This window comes from Palaemon carinicauda, chromosome 21, assembly GCF_036898095.1.
Source record: "Palaemon carinicauda isolate YSFRI2023 chromosome 21, ASM3689809v2, whole genome shotgun sequence".
In the NCBI taxonomy this organism is placed as follows: Eukaryota; Metazoa; Arthropoda; class Malacostraca; order Decapoda; family Palaemonidae; genus Palaemon; species Palaemon carinicauda.
The window spans coordinates 34,496,727-34,517,063 of record NC_090745.1 but is presented as its reverse complement, the minus strand read 5'-3'; the positions used below and the strand labels follow the sequence as shown (position 1 = coordinate 34,517,063).

The 20,337-nt window shown below is 37.5% G+C and overlaps 1 protein-coding gene across 1 annotated transcript in view; it reads right to left on the bottom strand.

The window, feature by feature from the left end:
- The window catches only part of LOC137615266 (uncharacterized), a 169,449-nt gene that overhangs the window by 107,352 nt on the left and 41,760 nt on the right, over positions 1-20,337 (bottom strand). The window contains exon 2 of the mRNA XM_068344990.1: positions 15,891-15,946. Coding sequence (XP_068201091.1) covers positions 15,891-15,942 — 52 coding nt within the window. The 5' untranslated portion in view covers positions 15,943-15,946. The remainder of the gene's footprint in view (positions 1-15,890; positions 15,947-20,337) is intronic.

The window sequence follows — 20,337 nt, the reverse complement described above, 5'->3', positions numbered from 1 at the left end:
TGTTTAGATATTAGTATTGAAGTAATATGGAACCCTTGAACTACCGGACCTGAAAAGCGCACATTTACAGTAGATTGCTTCGACTATTCCATGCAGTAATCAAACAGTATTACTGACTCTTCACCATTGTGCTATTTGCTCTCCCCTTATTTCATTGTGTGTATACTAACCTACAAATTCATTCACTCTATTACTGTGTTTTGCCAAACGAGGTATAGTAAAGGTCATATGATTAATTTTACATGATTTTAATCAAAGTTATTCTGCTCAGGGACAACAATTCGAATTCTCCCTTCAATGCTCTCACAGTCTCTCACATATCTAATTGGCATCTTGAGTCGGTTACTCATTGTCATCAACACGGTAAATACATTACCAAAGCTCTCACCCACAGACTCCCAAACTTTCACAGCAGTATATAATCAAAGTCATTTTTGTATAACCATAGTAGTCATGCAATGATAATACAAAGGTAATAGATCCCAAACAAAGGTATAAAGTATTTCAAGATAATCTTATTGTGACGAATTGGTAAATCTAACAACTGTCACTCAAGCTCAAAGGAAATCAACTCCACATATATTTAGTAATTCTAATATAATACAAACGCTATACCCTTGTTAACACACAATATTTATAGGTGCAAGATGTCTCAAATTTGACGCATCTAAGCTCGCCTCTTTACTGTGATTCCTTTCATTATCAACATTTCCCTTCATAATCTTAAAATTCCTTCTTCCTGATAGTCAATGATTCACCTATTCCATGATTTTATTTCCAGAAAACACCCCTTTATATGTAAACACCCCTTTATATGTAAGAAGGAAATTCTTAGAAAATTACTTTACTAATGAATCATATCTACCTTAAGGAAACTCAAGTTTAGTTTAACTTTTAGAACAAAATTCGTACTATCCTGTGCATCAATATCTCATTGCAGGAGGGTCAAGAGGGAATTTTGGTCCATGTGAAAGGGAGCCCAATACAATATGGTTAATCCAAAGAACGATTTAGAATTTTCAATCACATCTGATCAAACCATTAAAAACACGACCACTTGCTTGCGTACCTCTCGAGAATACAATAACTATTTCCCAGCTATACGAACATAAACACACACTCTGAGAAGCAATGCAACATATGATTCATGCTGTGCACATATCACCAATGTTTACTGCAACACCATTTCAGTCTTCGACAAGAAACCCAATTATATGTACCATTGGACACAGGAATTTTTAAAACACACCTCACCCTGAGGAAATGCACCCTGTCACACCATACCTGCAGAGTGAGTAACCAAACATATACTGTAAGGAGAGATGGCAGAGGTGGTGCTCAAGGCTAAACACAAGAACTGGCCGCACAGAAAGTGTATGACCGGGTGCACTTCCTCAGAGTGAGGTATGCTAAGAATTTCCGTGTCAATCTGTACGTCCAAACAAGTAAATTTAAGAACACAATCAATAAAGCCAAAGATTATGGCTAGATGATGACCTTCCTGCTATTCAAGTTAGTTATTAAACAATACCTTGACCTTCTAAATTCGTCCATATGATAAAAAAAATAGATTTTTACCATTGAAAAACGGCCAATTTCATCACAATACCCTAAAGATGAGATCTGCTGACCTGGTAGCAGTATAGTCAAAGCCTTTGTTGGATTGTATGGGTTCTTATATGGTCCCCTATAGTCATACTTCACTTAGCACTTTGGATTTATTTTTGTGCATTTTTAGTCTAAGTTTAGTTCAGTTAAATTGCAAAACTTTTAAACATCTCCCTACCTCATTAATTTTATTGCAATTCATAAATAACCAGTTCCTTATTATTAAAAGAGTTAATTCGTTTCAAGATTTTACATATATTCAAAGGTTAGAGATTTTGTTCTTATATTCTACTGAAATTAAAACTACAAATTTGTAAAATAATTTTTATATTTCCTTGCTATACAAACCTGAGTCATTTTTATGCTTTACTCCCGAGTCCTTTTGCTACAACCAGGGAAAAAAAATCCCTCTCCGTAGGTCAAGTCTTGTAGGGTGGATGAGGTGGGTCATTTGAATAAATGACTCAGGGTTAGATAGCTGGGAAAAATACAAATTGTTTTAAAAGTTTGTAGTTTGTCACTGAACTTCTGAATCCTTGATATGGGAAGAAGTCTCCGTCATTGGACAGGTCACTATTTAGCTCTTAATTATTGATAGGGCACAAAAAAAAATATTCATGTCTATGACAATCGGAGGTCTTTTAGGCTTCTACTCCAGATGACTGGCGCATGATGTTACTGGAATTAGTATGGACCAGCAGGGGTCTCTTGCATTATTTAGATAGGTACTGCACATCACAAGGAACTGTCTATCTTTTGATAAATAAAGCTAATGAATCCTTTATGGATTTAGTCAGTCTATGGAAAAAGGAAATAACAAAATGGTCACCAGTTCCAGGTGAAGTGGTATGCTAAGAATCTCCCAGTTTATAAATACTAAAGATAATTGGAAATTGGTGATTGGAATGTTAGAACCATGAATCAGACTGGGAATCTACAGCAAGTGGAGAATGGATTTATGAAATATAGTTTTGATATCTTGGTCCGAAGTGAAAAACGTTATAAGGGGATTGGTAGGGAAATCTTAAACCAAGGAAATATATACATACATATATATATATATATATATATATATATATATATATATATATATATATATATATATATACATATATATATAAATATATATATATATATATATATATATATATATATATATATATACATACATATATATATATATATATATATATATATATATATATATATATATATATATATATATATATATATATATATATATATCAGGAAGAACTGATGAAGTTGGAAGAGTGGGAGTAGGAATGATCATGACACCAAGAGCAGAAAAGGTATTAACAGAGCGGAGACCTGTAATAGTAGATTGTTACTTGCAAAGTTCAAATCAAAGCAGTGCAATATGAGTGTTACAGTTTGCTATGCACTAACAAACTATTCCCCTGAAGAAAAGAATGATGAATACTTTGAAGAACTGCAGAGTATAATAGATAAGATCCAAGAGAGATATGAAAACTGTGATTGGTTACTTCAATGCTAAAGTTGGAAGGAATAATAATGGCATAAAGAATGTGATGGGCGTTGAGGGTCTTGGTGAAGTTTCAAATGAAAAGGGAACACTTTTTATAGGCTTTTCCAGCACGATGATATTCACAAATATACATGGACTTCATCATGTGGCAATTACAAAGAACAAATAGATCACATGGCCATTGATAAAGAGAGGACTCTGAAAAATGTAAAGAGCTATAAAGGTCTAGATATTGGTAGTGATAACAAGCTCCCCATTGCCACACTGAAATTAAAACTGAAAGCACCCAACAGAAATGTAGACAGAATACCTAGGTTTGATACAACTAAGCTTCTACAATATGAGCACAGAGAAACCTTTGCAATTCAATGTAGGAACCAGTTTGCCGATGAGGAGCATGCAATTAACAAAGCATGGTGTGATATTAAGAACATAAATCAGTCAGTTGCAAGTGAAGTTTTGAGACAGGCAATTACAAGGAAAGAGCCATGGATATCAAATGATACATGGGATACTACAAAAAGGAGACACAGACAGAAATTAACTGTTGAAAGTTTTCGAGGAAATAATGAAAATTACAAAGTAGAGCAAGCTAAGTAGTCCAGTATTGATAGTGAGGTCAAAATAAAAGCCAGGAATGACTAAAGAGAATGCTTAGACAGGAAAGCAGATGAAGCCGAAAAAAGCTATGAATTCAGGAAAAAAGCTATGAATTCAGGGAGTGGCTACGATGTAAGAACTTCTCATAGGATTATCAATAAAATCTCTATGGGGGCAAAGAAGAAGCATATACCCATCAAAAAAGAGAAATTGGTCTGTTATAACAACAAAAGATAAGAAAGGCAACATTGGATGGAAAAGTTTAGTGAGGTCATGAATACGAGATATGAAGGGAATAATTTGATTGATATATCCGAAGCTGAAGAAGACCTTGATATGCCCATGAATGAATTCAGTGTGTTTGAAGTCAAAGCTATAATTAAAAAAACTGAAGAGATGGAAAGCCCCTGGATACGATGGAATAACTGCTGAAATAATACTGGCCGAAAATGTAGTGACTCCAAGAATACTTATAAGATTATTTAGTAGAATGTGACGTGATGAGGCAAAACCTGATAAATGGGAGCTAGGAGTGTTGGTTAAAATGGCAAAAAAAAGGAGAGCTGACTGATTTCAATGATTACAGTGGTATCACAGTTATGCCAGTTGTCATGAAAATATATTACCGTAAGATTATGGTTCTTGGGTCTGGGCCCCAAAAATATATATACTATGGCTCGTGGCTGGGAACCAAACATTTAATATAATATATACTACGACTGGCAAGTTCATCAACCTCTTGAATTCCAAACTCACTCGTTTGCTTTTACATTAAAACTGTTACACTTTAAAATATTAATACACGAATTCTGAGACATTTAAATAACTCCCAATCAGTAGTATATAAAATACTGACTATCCAATGGTCTCCTTAGTACACTCAAAACCAAACTAGGTAATTACTCTTAAGAATTATTTGACTTACTACATCGCTTTAACAGGATACGAGCAGATTATAAATAATGGTGATTGGAATAATACACTCTTTACAAAAATAAATTCATTCTATATAAAATACAACACTTTGAAAGACTTTACATAAATCAACTAAATTACTCGAAATATTAAGTTTGAAAAAACTTAGATTAAGACAAAAATTTTACAATCTGAAAATTATATATTAACTTGACTTAAACTATTATATCTGAATAAACACTACACTAAAAAAAGAAATAACACTTATGAAAATTATACAATCACTAGTTTCACTTGAAACTTAAATCCGAATACAATATTTAAGTTTTACACTTCATGAAAATAGATAACCAGATCACAATACAAATACCCAACCTTCCTATGGAGCCGTTTACAAAAACTCTAAGAGAATTTTTATAAGTACTTACTACACACGATATATGCAAGGGCACAAAATCACTTTGGAGAGGACACACTATAGGTACTGAACACTTTTAAAACAATGCTCTGAGCTGCGGGCTTGAGTGAGGGAGAGGGGAGATGGCGAACATAAGGCTGGAAATCTCTATCTGACTATCTAACACTGGAGGTCGCCTGATATATATATATATATATATATATATATATATATATATATATATATATATATATATATATATATATATAAAAATTTCTACCTCGTACTTGGGATCGAACGCTAGCCCCTTCTAATGAAAGGCCAGGTCGAAACCAACCATGTCACGAGAGCCCATAAAAGAAATTGGAACCTGACCGCTACCAGCTGTCCGAGGATTTACCTGGCGAGACATCAGTCTCTTACCAGCGAGTTTTACCCAATTTCCCGGGCCACCACGTGACACAATTGGTAGTAATTCATTCAAATTACCCCTAATGAGTCAATATGGATAAATATCAACACAACATCGTGTTCAAATAGAAATAAATTTCTACCTCATACTTGGGATCGAACGCTAGCCCCTTCTAATGAAAGGCCAGGTCGAAACCATGTCACGAGAGCCCATAAAAGAAATTGGAACCTGACCGCTACCAGCTGTCCGAGGATTTACCTGGCGAGACATCAGTCTCTTACCAGCGAGTTTTACCCAATTTCCCGGGCCACCACGTGACACAATTGGTAGTAATTCATTCAAATTACCCCTAATGAGTCAATATGGATAAATATCAACACAACATCGTGTTCAAATAGAAATAAATTTCTACCTCATACTTGGGATCGAACGCTAGCCCCTTCTAATGAAAGGCCAGGTCGAAACCATGTCACGAGAGCCCATAAAAGAAATTGGAACCTGACCGCTACCAGCTGTCCGAGGATTTACCTGGCGAGACATCAGTCTCTTACCAGCGAGTTTTACCCAATTTCCCAGGCCACCACGTGACACAATTGGTAGTAATTCATTCAAATTACCCCTAATGAGTCAATATGGATAAATATCAACACAACGTGTTCAAATAGAAATAAATTTCTACCTCATACTTGGCCCGGGAAATTGGGTAAAACTCGCTGGTAAGAGACTGATGTCTCGCCAGGTAAATCCTCGGACAGCTGGTAGCGGTCAGGTTCCAATTTCTTTTATGGGCTCTCGTGACATGGTTGGTTTCGACCTGGCCTTTCATTAGAAGGGGCTAGCGTTCGATCCCAAGTATGAGGTAGAAATTTATTTCTATTTGAACATGATGTTGTGTTGATATTTATCCATATATATATATATATATATATATATATATATATATATATATATATATATATATATATATATATATATATATATATATATATATACTGTATATATATATATATATATATATATATATATATATATATATATATATATATATATATATATATATGAAACCTAGCTACTTCCAGAAACTTCCAAACAAACTGGGAAGCGTGGGGGCAGGGCAAGAGGCATCAGAGTTACCAGGCATTGCGCTCTCGAACGCTGTACTGATGCCACGCCAGACGGCTCTCTCAGTCAGCTAGCTCCGCTCACCCTTTGTCCACGAAATAAAAAAAAGATAACATCCTATCACCAGGCTCTTCACGAAAATTCCAAAGCACATGGTACCCAAAACTATTGTGTATTCTCTCTCAAACATGATGCAATACCTCATAAAAATATAAAAGAACATTACATAACCCCTTGTTCCTATCATGTATGATCGCATAACACTCTCAAACAGTTTACATAAGACTTTGTAACAAAATTATGTGAAATAAAAAGTTAATTCTTGAAAATGAAGTAAATTTACATATACTAACCTAAATAAAGAATACAATGAAATTAATGACGAAAGTCTTACGTATCTTACATATTAAACTTGAATCTACACGTGGAGAAGTCATTTTAAGAGCTGGCTAACCTCTTTTCAATGCACAAATAAGATATAAATAAAATCATTATCAAACTACTGTATTTACTCTACACTAGACCAGCTTTGTAAGAGTATTTCATTCTTATTCTAAAGAAACTAGACAGAAAGATTGATGAATAAGCAGGAATTAGAAAAGATAGAAGTTGTATTGACCAAATTTTCATTTTAAGACATGTTGTACAGCACAACGTAGAATATAGAAATCCGCTTTTGATGGCATTTGTAAACTATCAAAAAGCCTTTGATAGTATGCACCAGCCAATTTTGTGGAGGGTCCTGCATTATTATGGAGTTCCTCTTAAACATGTAAATTTGATTAAGTCTGTTCACGAGCATAGTAAGTGCAAAGGTGATGATAGTGGAGTCCTATCAAATGGATTTCCAGTGAACAGTGGAGTATTCCAAGGGAATGTGTTGTCACCCATGTTGTTTATTCTCCTCATGGATTTTGTAATGCATAGAACACTTAGGGATGGTGGAGAAGGATTGGACTGGATTGGTAATAGGAAATTAGCTGGCCTAGATTATTCTGATGATGCTGTCCTTATTAGCAGAACACAGGATTAGCAATGATTGCTTACCAGAATGCATGAAATATCACATGGGGTTGGGCTCAAGATAAAGAGAAGATAAATAGAGATGATGAAAACAGAATATGCAATGGAAGAGGAAATATCTTTGGAAGGAGGAAGGATTAATGAAGTAAAATCTTTTAAATATTTAAGAACTCTGATATCTAGTACAGGGTCTTTAGAAATGAAGTAAAGCAAATCAGTAAAATTTGGAAATAAAATTGTGTGACACTACATATAAAAATCAGGCTATATCAGTTTAGTGAGATAGGTGTTACTGTATGGACATGAACCGTGGTATGACAATAAAACAATATCCAAATGATTTTGTAGATTTGAGAACAAAGCCCTCTGAAGAATATTGGGAATTAAATAGCAGAGATTACCCATGCCATATGTGGACGAGACCATGGCGAGGGGTAAATGGAGATGGTTTAGGTATGGTCTTCACACTCCCCAAGAAAGATTAGTTCACCAAACTTTCATCTGGGCTCCAAAAGGCACTGGAAGAGTTGGAAGACCCAGGACTACATGGCTGAGGACTTGAAGCGTGAAGTAAGAGATGATGAATGGAGAAGTATTGATTTAAAAGCTCAAGATAGAAATGACTGGCGAAATCTAACCGAGGCCCTTTGCGTCAATAGGCGTGGGAGGAGATGATAATGACAATCGGACCATCTTGTACAGAGGCAAGGTCAGCCTTAAATCACAAGTCAATGACCTGAGAAAAGTGAATATTTTAGTATGAACAGTAATCAGAATGTAAAATAAAAGATTGTCTCATGAAAGTTTTATCAAAAACACAGAATAAAGTGATTTTATTCTTACCTGCACAAGGGTTCTTTCGGTGAAGTTACTCCCAGACAAGGATCGAAAGAATAAGGAATTGGTGATAAGCATGCATTCTACTTTCATAACCTTTATGCAGAGAATACTTGATGATGTGATACAAGGTTAATTGCCATGTAAGAGCTTGACCTAGACTATTTGTTGTGCTGTTGCAATAGGCCCCCACAGAAAAGTATCCAGCCAGAGATCTTTGGTAGTCTTGTAGATAGCGGGCTGTGAAGGTATTCTGTCTTTTTCATACCTCTGCACTAAGGACTTGAGCTACTGAGTGGTTCTTGCGGAATGTTCAAGTTGCAAGACCACGGGTATCATGAGCTCTGGGCAGGGGGGGGGGGAGGGTGGAGGTGTTTCCCATGAAGACCTATATGCTTTGAGGAATATTTCAGGCAACCAAAAGGAGATTGTGTTCTCAGCCCTTTACAGATTATCTAGAACCTCAGTTACCTCTCTCATTATTGAGATGGTAAAAGAGTCAAATCTGGTGTCGTTACTGGCAGGATTTAGAGCTTTAGCCACAAACTCTGGAACATAAGAAAAAGAGTGAGCTTTCCACCCTTGAAATGTGATATGAGGTCGGACAACCCATGTAGTTTGCTCACTCTCTTGAATGATGTCAAGGCTAAAAGAAAAACTGTCTTCAAAGTCAGATCTCGGTCTGAGGTCTTATTCAAAACCTCATAAGGAACTATCTTAAGGGACTGCAAGAGCCTTACTACATTTCAAGATGGGGTTCTAGTTCCTGAGGTGAGCATGTCTGTTCAAAACTTTTGATAAAAGGTGAAAGTTCCCACAAAGAAGAGAGAATGACTCCCTTCAGTTTAAAGACTTGGCTCAAAGCTGGCCGTTAGCCTTTAACAGCTATGACTAAGAGAAACTTCTCTTTCTGAGGGAACAAAAGAAAATCTGCAATAAGGGGAATAGTGGCTTTCAGCGGATCAGTATTCTCCCTTTGACACCAATCACAGAAGGTTGACCACTTCGCCTCAAAGCCCACTGTGAAAGTTGTTTCGCAGTAGGTCTTGAAAAGCCTTTCTTTTAGAGGAGGTACCAGATAACCTCCAACCAGGAATAGACAGGCAGGGAGCTATGTCATGGTACTTCTTCGAGTGTGGTCTAAGGTCTGGGACCACTGGCTCTTTAGAGCCCACCGCCGAGAGCTACAGTGCAGCCTTCCGAAGGGAAACAGTTTCTCTAGAGAGGTTAAATGTCCCAGGAGTCTCCGCCAAGAATGAGCTGAGAGAGATTTCCGTTCGAGAAAGGGTACTGCCACTTGTCTGAGCCTCTGAACCATCTTAGGATAGAAATGCTCTGGCTTAGACCAAAACTATGACCATGCCTAGGTATCTGGGGTGCTGTTGAGGGATGAGACTGGACTTCTCGAGGTTCAACTGTAGTCCCAACTCCCTGCAGAAGTTGAGATCTTTGTGATGCAGTAAATGAGATCTTGAGTCTGCCAAGAGAAGCCAATCATCCAGGTACCTCAGCATGAGGCCAAGCTGAGACCAGGGCAAAGACACGGGTAAAGACCTGACGTGCTGTGGCTAGGTAGAAGTACAGCACCTTGAAGTGGTATATCTTGTCTCTGAAAGGGAATCAGATAGTTCCTGTATCTGAGAATGGATAGGGATCTGCAAGTAAGTGTTTTTCAGGTCTATGGTCAGTAAGATGTCGTTCTCCCTGATGGCAAGCAGAATGTAGCCTGGGGTCTCTATCCTGAACCTCGTTTGGAGTACAAACTGGTTCAAGTGGGAGAGACCCATGACATATCTCCAGCCTCCCGAGAGCTTCTCTACAAAAAAGAGATAGTCGAAAAAGTCTGAGGATCTGGTTGAGATCTTCTCTAAAGACCACTTGGCCAGAAGCTGAGACACTTACACATCTAGGAGTTCAAGATTCTTTGGAATAGTATGATGGGATTGTCAGAGTTTGAGTTAATGGGGAGGTCCGTGAAGGGGACGAGATACCTCGATCGGAGAACCCCTACCATCCAGGGATCGGCCTGAAGAACTTCCACCTGTCCCAATGACTCTGCAGGCATCCATTACTGGTGATTGTAAGTCGGAGGATCTGCCCTCCCTACAGGGAGCCTCTGCCCTTCCCTCCAGATAAGTGACTTCTCTGTCAAAAGTTGGGGGTCTCGTCCTGTTTCTTTGCAGGCTGGTTGTCTGCAGGTGACTGGAGACGACGCTGGAGCAGACTCCGTTTGAATGGAGATGGTTTTGAAGGCTGTTGAGGAGTGGGCATTCAAGGAATCGATGCTCTTCTCATAAATGAAGATTGGTTGTCTTTCTCTGTTTTCTCGATTGCTGTAGAAACTTCTTTGAGAGGGAAAAGTGTTGGAAAGCTCACAACATTAGAGTTTAGAACACTTGGCCAGGACAGCATCTCAGTGCTTCAGTACACAGTTACTCCCCAGGGAGACTGTCTGGTGCAGCAGGAATCCCAAGGCTTTAGCTAGAGGGCTAGGATCTGACTCTGAATCGACATAAACTTTTTTCTGATGAGGTAGGGCCAAAGGAGGTTATTTGGATGATCTACCAGATCGTAGTGAATTCTTGGCAGCTGAGACCTGATTGTTAAAGAGGTAGAGTGTCGCAAGCTTGATTCGACAAAGACTTGTCAAACATATGCTTTGTGCTGTGCGATTGAAGAAAAATAGTGTTGGTAGAGCAACACCTGCTAGTAACTTGAGTGTGGCGGTGGTCTTCTAGACAATCTAGACCAGACATGGGCCACATGCAGCCCCAAATGTGTTGTTGTGCAGCCCCCGAGACTAGGTTACTGAAATTATACTCATCTATTACAGTAATGATCCTTATTATCATTAGGAAATAATGATAAGAGATGTCGTTGTATGTAAAATTTTATAATAAGGCAAATAAATGAGAGAAGAATTGCAAAAAATCAGTATATATTGGGCAAGTAATATTTCTGGCATGAGTGTTTTATCATGCGGCCCTCTCTCACTTGCATATACTGTAGTAAAATGGGGCCGCCACTTGACCAACAGTTGCTTATGCATGATCTAGACGAAGTATAAGACTTATAATTTTAAGAAAATCAGACATCTCCAATCTGGCAGTCAGAACCTCAAGGGGGGATACACCAGCAAAACTGGTAGCCATCCGAAAAGTGGGATCATAGGAGTCATCAATAATAATCAAAGATGAATCACCAGGTGTAAGCTCCTTTTTAGGAGTTACATGGTTAGCTTCCTGTTTGGGAATAATATTGGAGATTTTCCCCTTTCCTTGTACAGCTTTGCCTGTGGCTCAAACGTCGAGATGAGATAGCTGAAACAGACTGGATATACCCATGTTTGCTCAGAGAATATGATTCTCTATCCTCGTAGAGTCGAGACTGAGTAGCAGGGTTTTAAGGTTTTAAAGGCTGCTCATGAATGGCAGAGGCAAGGGACAGTGGCATTGCTCTATCAAGCAGAACAATACTATGGAGACTGACCAAATATACATATGATCAGCACCCAAGCCTCCTCTCCACTCAAGCTAGGACCAGGGAGGGCCAGGTAATGGCTGCTGATGACTCAACAGTTAGACCTATAGGCTTCCCCAAAACCCCCATCCTCAGTTCACAAGGATGATGAGGTTGCAGTGGCCAAATGAACTAACCAGTTTGAGCGGGACTCGAACCCCAGTCTGTCAATCACAAGGTAAGAACATTACCAATATAGTTCGAACTCAAAATCTGTGAGGAAAAGGCTTTATCAGGAGAGCTCTACCTAGAACGTCTGTACAGGGAAACAGAATAATATGGCGGTGATACAGGTCTACATTTCCGGTTTGAGAGTAGTGCCAGCGGAAGAAAAGGAGGTAAGGACTCCGCCACCTTTTTCCTCTCATATGTCTGACAAGTAGACAAATCTGTGTTTGCTACTATCTCAGTATCTTCAAAAGTGATATGTAAATTAGAATTGTTATTTGTCTGTGGTTTAACTGGATTATTTCATCTGAAAGACGGGATAGGGTCTGAACGAGTCAGAGCTCGGGAGATGGAAGCAATTTGGTTATCAACTGAACATGTACAAATAGTTGGGTCTCAGAACAATCAGGTCGTGTATCCAAGCGAGGGTGTGATAGGATGGCGGCACATTCTGTGACATCACCACATACACGGACAGGGAAGTTTATATGTGAGGCTGAGAGACGTGAAGCTGAAATGTTTGTTAAAACAGTTATAGCTTTCGCCTTCCAAAAAGGATGTCAAGAGGGAAAGTAGAATTCTTACTGTGACGAATAAGCAAAACCTGTAAGAGGTATTGTATCGTGGATATAACTGAGCGGGTCCATACATCATCTGAAAAAGATAATGGTGATTTCTTTTGAAGCTGTAGACCCCCAAGCATATGAGGGAAGCCAGACTAGTGATATTTACAAGCAGGGGAGTAGTTGACACTTTCCAAAAGGGCACAGTCTATAGGGGGGAAGATGGCATTGTAATTTGCCCCATGAGAAGTCGTTCTCAGAAGATAATGGGGAAAACTGTAATAATTTTTTTACTGGAGAATCCTCCAAGTGAGAAATATCATTGCTTCTGAAAATCTGAAGCAAAAGTTTGATGTTCACCACTGAGCATGCTCACAGGCAGCGATGGAGATCTGTGTAGTACGGTATAATCTGGAACTAGGCACTCGTACTGAGGCCAGTACCAAAGGATCAGTCTTAGGTAGCAACTCATGTTCGCTAAACCCCATAAGAGACAAAACATTAACAAATGTTTCACTAATCTAAAAACTATTGATATTATGGCTGTTATTCTTGGTTAACATGGTCGCAGAGAGCTCCAATAAAAGAGGATCAGGGTAAGAGAGATCATGTGTCGCATGGAGATGGTTCCGATCCTTCCTCTCAATAGAGGAAAAAGTGGAGGGGGACCTATCCCTCATAGCTCTCTTCTTGTGACGGCCACGATACTTCTCCCATAGGGAGGATGGCCCCTTCCTACAACACTCACAAAGTGAGTTAAATGAACAACACTTACCATGGCAGTTCAGCCATATTAGGAGTAGATTTACCTCAACCCAGCTCATGAAGGTTCTACATGGGCAGCCTTCAAAGCTGGTGCAAGTCGTCATACTACCTGAAAAACTGCTCATCTCACAAGTCGCATTGAAAGGTAAAGCACTAAAAGAGGGAAAAATAGGTGCACTAATAAAATTCAGCATGGAGTCATGAGTGTATCGAGGGAGAACTGTCAAAGATAGCGACCAAAAGTAGAGTGACTCAGCCTCACAGAGCACACTGCCCAGGGTGTAATTACCTGGTAACCACACAAGGTTACCAGTTATGACTCAGAAGTTTGTATCTACGTGGGAAACAATTGAAATTAAAGAATATTGAAATAAAAATCACAATTAAGTTAAAAAATATCAAATTAAGAAAAAAAACTATTCTAAAGTAAATCATTTAAATAAGTTTATGGCTATACGATAAAGGTAAAGAATCCCTGAAAGAGTGTACAATTATTTTTCTGGTTATGTTGAATTTTGGTAAGTGAATCTATCTTCATTGGTGGACCAAAGTGGGTAATAGGTTAGTGGAGTGTTAAGTATAAAGTGTAGTGCTTTCTAAAAGTTTTAAAGTTCTGAGTTAGAGATGGGAGGTAAGTTTATACCAATAAGGAATTTTTGTTAAGGCTGAACAGTACACTGAATTGAAATTAATATAAAAATTTAGGCCTCAAGCCAAATACTGGACCATCAAAGGCCATTCAGCGCTGTGTAATGCAAATTAATCAAACATACCCATACTATCACAACATTTGTTTTCATTTTAACTAACAAAACCAATCACACAACTTTCATACAATAATACCTAAATGCAAAATAAGTAGGGATTAAAAGGATTTAAAAAATATATACTAATAAAATTAATTAAAGCTTATTATATAAACCAATACGCTGTATAATTTTTCTTTTTTTTTTCAAATTCAGGGTACTACAATTTTCACCCAGTTTATCTCTTAAAGGTTTGTCCTGAAGAAAATGTGTCCTCCTCTGAAGATTAAAAATAGGACAATCAACTAAAATATGTTTGTCACTTGACAAGTATTACAAAGAGGGGCCTGTCTCCCTTCACCACTCTTCATTAAATAATTGTGGGTTGCATGTGTATGACCAATACACAGTCTACTTAAAATTATATCATCCCTCCTACTTGTAGAATTCCAAGCAGTACATGCAGCATTCATTGAATGCAGGAATGCAAAAATAATCTGGCCTGCAGACTGCGGCACTGTTTTCACGAGGGACTAGGCTATAAAGTATGAGTCATCTGTAAGGATAATTAATCAGTGGTAGTATTATGAATTTGAAATTATAAGTAATCTAATTTTTTATCAATACATTTAAACATTTTTTTCTCGCCTTGCACTTACGTCCTGCTTCACTAGCAATCAGCAGCAGTCCAATCTTTCTTTAAATGTTCAGTTGGTAAGTGGTTACTCGATGAATCTCTCATTAAACTATCTGTGCTTTCAAGTAAGAGAAGAAAGGTGCATTTTCTTTACTCTTTGAGGGGTCCTATCATTGTCCTCAATGTCATAAAATGAATGACTCTACAGTGTGTCCATGATTGCAGGCCATTTCCAGGGCCTAAGCAGCAATGATTGTCCGACAAACTTTTGAAGGACTCACAGGTCAGCTATACTGTATAAGATGTACAACTTATTACTATGATGCAACAAGTCTAGAAGACGAAGTTCAATTAAAAACTGCTCCAGGATTAAAAGCCTGTGCTGGCATGGGGTCAGCTTAACCTAAAACCCCACCAACAACAAATTCAACTACATTTACGAAATGCATAAGGATGTAAACTTAGTTTAAAAATTAGGTAAATAAAGCTCACAACCATATCAAACAATAGTGCAATATTCTAAATATGAAGGGCAGAAACAAATTAAAGTACTTACTGTAGATATGTGGATACTTCATAAATAGAACACATGACTGACGAATCTAAAAGGAAACTTGTAAACAGTTATGAAGTCAAGAGGGTCGTAAGAATGTTGAATTCTCAAGAGAACTGACTGCCAAAGAATAATTGGAATTGCTTGAATCCCATTAGTACACCCAATGACCTGTTATAAAACACTTTGGTGTCATGAAGGGCGACTTTATAAGGCTCTGCACGGAGATTGCTTTGTTGTTCTTTTTAATAAATGGCACATTTAAATTATATATTTTATCTTTCAGGGAATGTTTTGGAATATTAGTAATTTCCTAGATAAAGATTTTCACAATTTCAAATTTACACACTATTCTGGTATTATCGGCGAAAAGGTTGCTTATACGTTACATTTAATCAGACATATAACCCTTTCATTGGAAATTTTAGGTATGTTGATGGTAAGTATTTTCAGATATAAATCCTTATTATCAAATTAACTTTGAAATTTCAATTCTCAACTTTTTATGAACCACTTACTGTAATGAAGAGAACATAGGAGTGCAATGGCAGTGAATGCTAAGGCCTTCATCTTTCTGCAAAGAAAAATCAAATATTACCAACATAAGAAAAGTAAAAAATTATAAATAAAAGGCTACGAATATTAACCACCAAGTCTATTTTTGAAAGAGCCAGAAATCATAAAAGGAAACTATCATCTTCAAGAAAGTATCTTAGAAAAATATAGAAAATAACAAAGTGAGCTTTAAAATTTCCTCACATTGTAATTACCAAATCACTAGTAAAAGAAGCAATAGAGCTGGGCTGATTATAAAAATATAATGTAAACATTTACTGTATACATAAACACTGCAATAAATTACTCGAGCTCATTTCGCCAGATATTGGTGCTCTTACCCCCAGCTTACTGGGAAAGAATAGATATATAAAACACTTATTTGCATGAAAAGGCTAAGAGTAGTCGCTAGCTGTCAAGACAAGGTTGAAGGAGCTTCTACTTGAAATAGTGCATGATGGAAGAAGATGAGAGGATTTACCTATCCCTACATAGGTTTTTCCTGCACTTAGTGATTGCTTAGATACACATCCTCTTTTTTTTCATTTTAGCGATGATTATTTTCCCGTCTTATTTTCCAAATGTGCTTTTTTCCTTTGAGAAGAGGTGATGCAAGGGGTTACTTCTCCAGCTCTATTTTCAAATTTTTTTTTCTAACTTATGCCAATTGCCTTTTAAAGACGTGACACAAGCTGTTACTCCTCCAGTTTTCCAGGACTTATGGAGTATAGTAGCTAACGTTAAGTGTTATAGGCCTATGTCCCGACAACCTCTTTCTTTTCTTGGTAGCCACTGAATTAAGCAACCTGTGTCCTAAACTTTTCTGCACTGAATGACACAATATTACCATAGGCCTTCTTTTAGTGCATTGATGTAACATACAGCTTTTCTCCTTCACTTTCAAATGTCTCACATGAATGTTTTGTAACAATTACCTGATCCACTCCCTCTCTTTTATATAGACCCTCACTGGGCTGCCACAATCAATTCCACTGTTATCTACTGTATTTTTAAAGTAAAATTTTTTATTACACTTACGTCGATGTACTAAACACACAATTTTTTCTTTATTACCATTACCCTTAAAAAGGGAGAAATTGTTAATCTAAATTTAATCATTTTGAATTTTATCTTCAGATACATGACGTTTACTTAGCAAAAGGAAAGGTAGTAAATTGCTGGTTGTTACTAAAATGACCAAAAGTCAATATTTTTGACACTCGGTCTACTGCTAGAAATGTTCAAGTCTAGCACCATTTTTTAGTAGGATTGCTGAAAGTTATTAAAGTGATTAAGGGGATTGACTCTGCCAATTGAAACTATGTTATTTTGGGGTTATTTCAAACCTGATCTACTTTTTTGTTTCACAACCGATTTTCATCATTTTAAAGATAATTTTATTAGCTAGATTTTTGTAATACAGATATTTTTACCAACCCTTATTATTCTTAAATGTATTTTTTAAAACTCATGGGCAATGTTTGTAAAGATTGCCATTTTTCATATATAAGTTTTGAAAATTTTGCAAATCCCTTCATTAAATTCTAAGAATATAAAATTTCTCATCTTTTCATATATAAATAGTAAACATTTGTCCATAACCAAAAAAGAAGTTTCGGTTTCTGTTTTAAATTTTCATGTTTTGAGATGTAGGCCATCTATTTTTTTTTTTTTTTTTTTTTTTTATAAATCATCTGATAAAATTTATTAAAGGCTAGTTTGGAGTTTCAAAGGGATAATTATACCTCACCGCTAGGGATCATAAGGATATAATCATTATATTTCAAGGTCATTTATTAAGCAGTGAGTACCACCCCTCAAAATCAGAAATAAATATGCTACAAATACCAAATGCCTACACATGAGTACTATAAGACATTGCTAGCATAATATATTCTTATCTGTTGACTTTTTGGGGAAATTTACTTTACAGACATACTTAGCTGATACTTCATACATCTGTCAGCATATACATAACATAAAATTAGTAATTATACAAAGACGCAGACAAAGAAATTGGGGCTTCCATTTTTTTATTTTGTAGCAATTAGCTACATATGCTTTAGTACACATAAGTACGATCTTTTAGTGGTAAGTTTCCTCAATACAGGGGATTATAAGATCATATTCATATTATTTATCAAGTAGTGATAAGCATCTCGAAATATACATGCTATATTGTGTGAGGTTGCTGGTAAGTATTAACATAAGTATTAACATAAAGTTGGGGTGAATGCGCAAGTAAAGTCTATTCAACAGATAACGAGCTTATATACAAACAGTTGAGAGCAAGGTCACAAAAACTCAAACAATCTAAAATAAGTGATGTTAAGCTTAAACAGGTTACTCTATTATCTGTGCTTGAGGGACAACTAGATAAGAAAAAAAACAATAACATTACAGTATATGAGAGCGTATGAAACATGTGCGGTACATGGCTCTCCTACTAAAAAAGACAAACATGTGAAATAGACCACCCTACTTTAGAGAGGCAAACTGTAGGTGGGTCATCTTGGATGAGATATGCAGGTTATGGGTGATCAATGGAAACCCAGACTTCTTTGTCACGAATTTTAATTAAGAAAGCCTTCACTGTGACACGGATCACGAAGAAAGGACCCGTGTAAACGAGATGTAGATGCTGAAGATTGTCGGAGATTGCTGATGGAAAAAATTCAGCTGCCAAGACATCCAGCACGACCTTAGGAGTGGTCCGTAATCGCAGGAGGACCCAGGGAAACTGAGTAAATCAGTTGGAGTCATTGCAGTAAAGCATCAAAGCTACTTTGAGAGTGTGATGAAAACCTTCAACCATACCCTTGGCGGGAGGGTTGTAGGCATTTGTCTGATGTAGGTTGATGCCCAGGAGATTCGCTAATGATGTCCACAATTATACTTTTGAAGTTTGGCATGAAGTTCAGGTGCAGACCCAATCCTTAGTATCCTTAGTAATGCCATGCCAAATGAACTTCATCTTCAGTAGCTGAGAGATGTGAGGGGGCATAGATGAAATCAAACACCTGTCAGCACATGGGGGCAGATAACCATGATCGTGGTCTACGAGTAATTACGTCAGAGAGGAGGGTGGCATTGGAGTAGTCGAGGGCAATGTCTTCCAAATGGAGGGATGTGCAAGAAGTGATAGATACTTTGTACTTTGGATCTTTTCATTGGGCTTTTGCCTAGGTGCTGAAATCTAATCCCAGGGACATGTTGAAGAGAGCAGTTGTATTCAGTCACGATGGAAAGATGTCAGCATTGGCGTTCGAACCAGGCATCGGACTGTCGAGGCATGTGGTCTGTGCAAATGACTTAAGGCATACCTTCTAAAGAGTGGCAACATAACGGAGAGCCAAGTGCACCGTCAGAAATTCGCAGTTGAAGAAAGAGTAGCTGGATTCCGCCTTGGATACTTTTCTACTGAAGGAGGCCACTGAGCGGGGTGAGCCGTTGACCACCTACTCGAGTACTACACCAATAGCGACATCACTGGCATCACGGCACGGGAAAAATGAGCAGCAGCCATTGATAGGGTATTCTTTACACTCCAAAAGGCTGCTTTGTGAAGGGGACCCCACTTCAGGTCTTTTGGCTAGTCCTTGAAGGAGGCGTAGAGGGTGGCAAGTGTAGCAGCGATGGCTGGCAGGGAATGGTAATAATAGTTTATCATGCCCAAGAATTTTTGCAACACTTTGACCGTCGAGGGTGTGGGAAAATTCTGAAGAGCTGCTACCTCTCAAGGAGGGGGTCGACACCTTCAAAAGTTATGCGATGTCCTAAGAACTTCATTGACACCAAATGTAAACTTGTCGTACCGGACTACAAGGCTGTTCTGTTGTAAGTGGTCGAGAACATTGTGTAGGTGATGAAGGTGTTCCTCTTTGGAGGAAGAGAACACAAGTATGTCGTCCTGTGAGGAACGAGAGACAGATCATAGTCTAGTGATGGTTTATTCACAAGACAGGGGAATGACAAGACTTCTGCGGACAGAAAGGTAGCGTCCTGCTGGGCAGGTGACTGACTGACCGCAGACTGGTGAGATTGGCTGGGGATTTGTGGTTCTTTACGTTAACTTCCCGATAAATATAAAAGACCAAGTTTAACATACAATAATGAATAATACATGAGATCAAAGAGCAGATGATTATACGCATGACAAAATACACAACAATTATGTTACATAAACAGGAAAACAAATACAAGAGTAAAAGGAGAGCTGAATTGACAATGAAGCATTGTAAGACGTTGTCCTTACAATTACTCCTCCGCAAGACAATTATTCAATTATCAAAAGAACTTTTAATGATTGTATGAAAGAAAGAAGAGATTATTGCAACAGAAAAATTGAATGAATATTGACCATTGAAATATTCATTAGTCTCGGTAGCGAGACGGGGGTTGGAGGTGGCT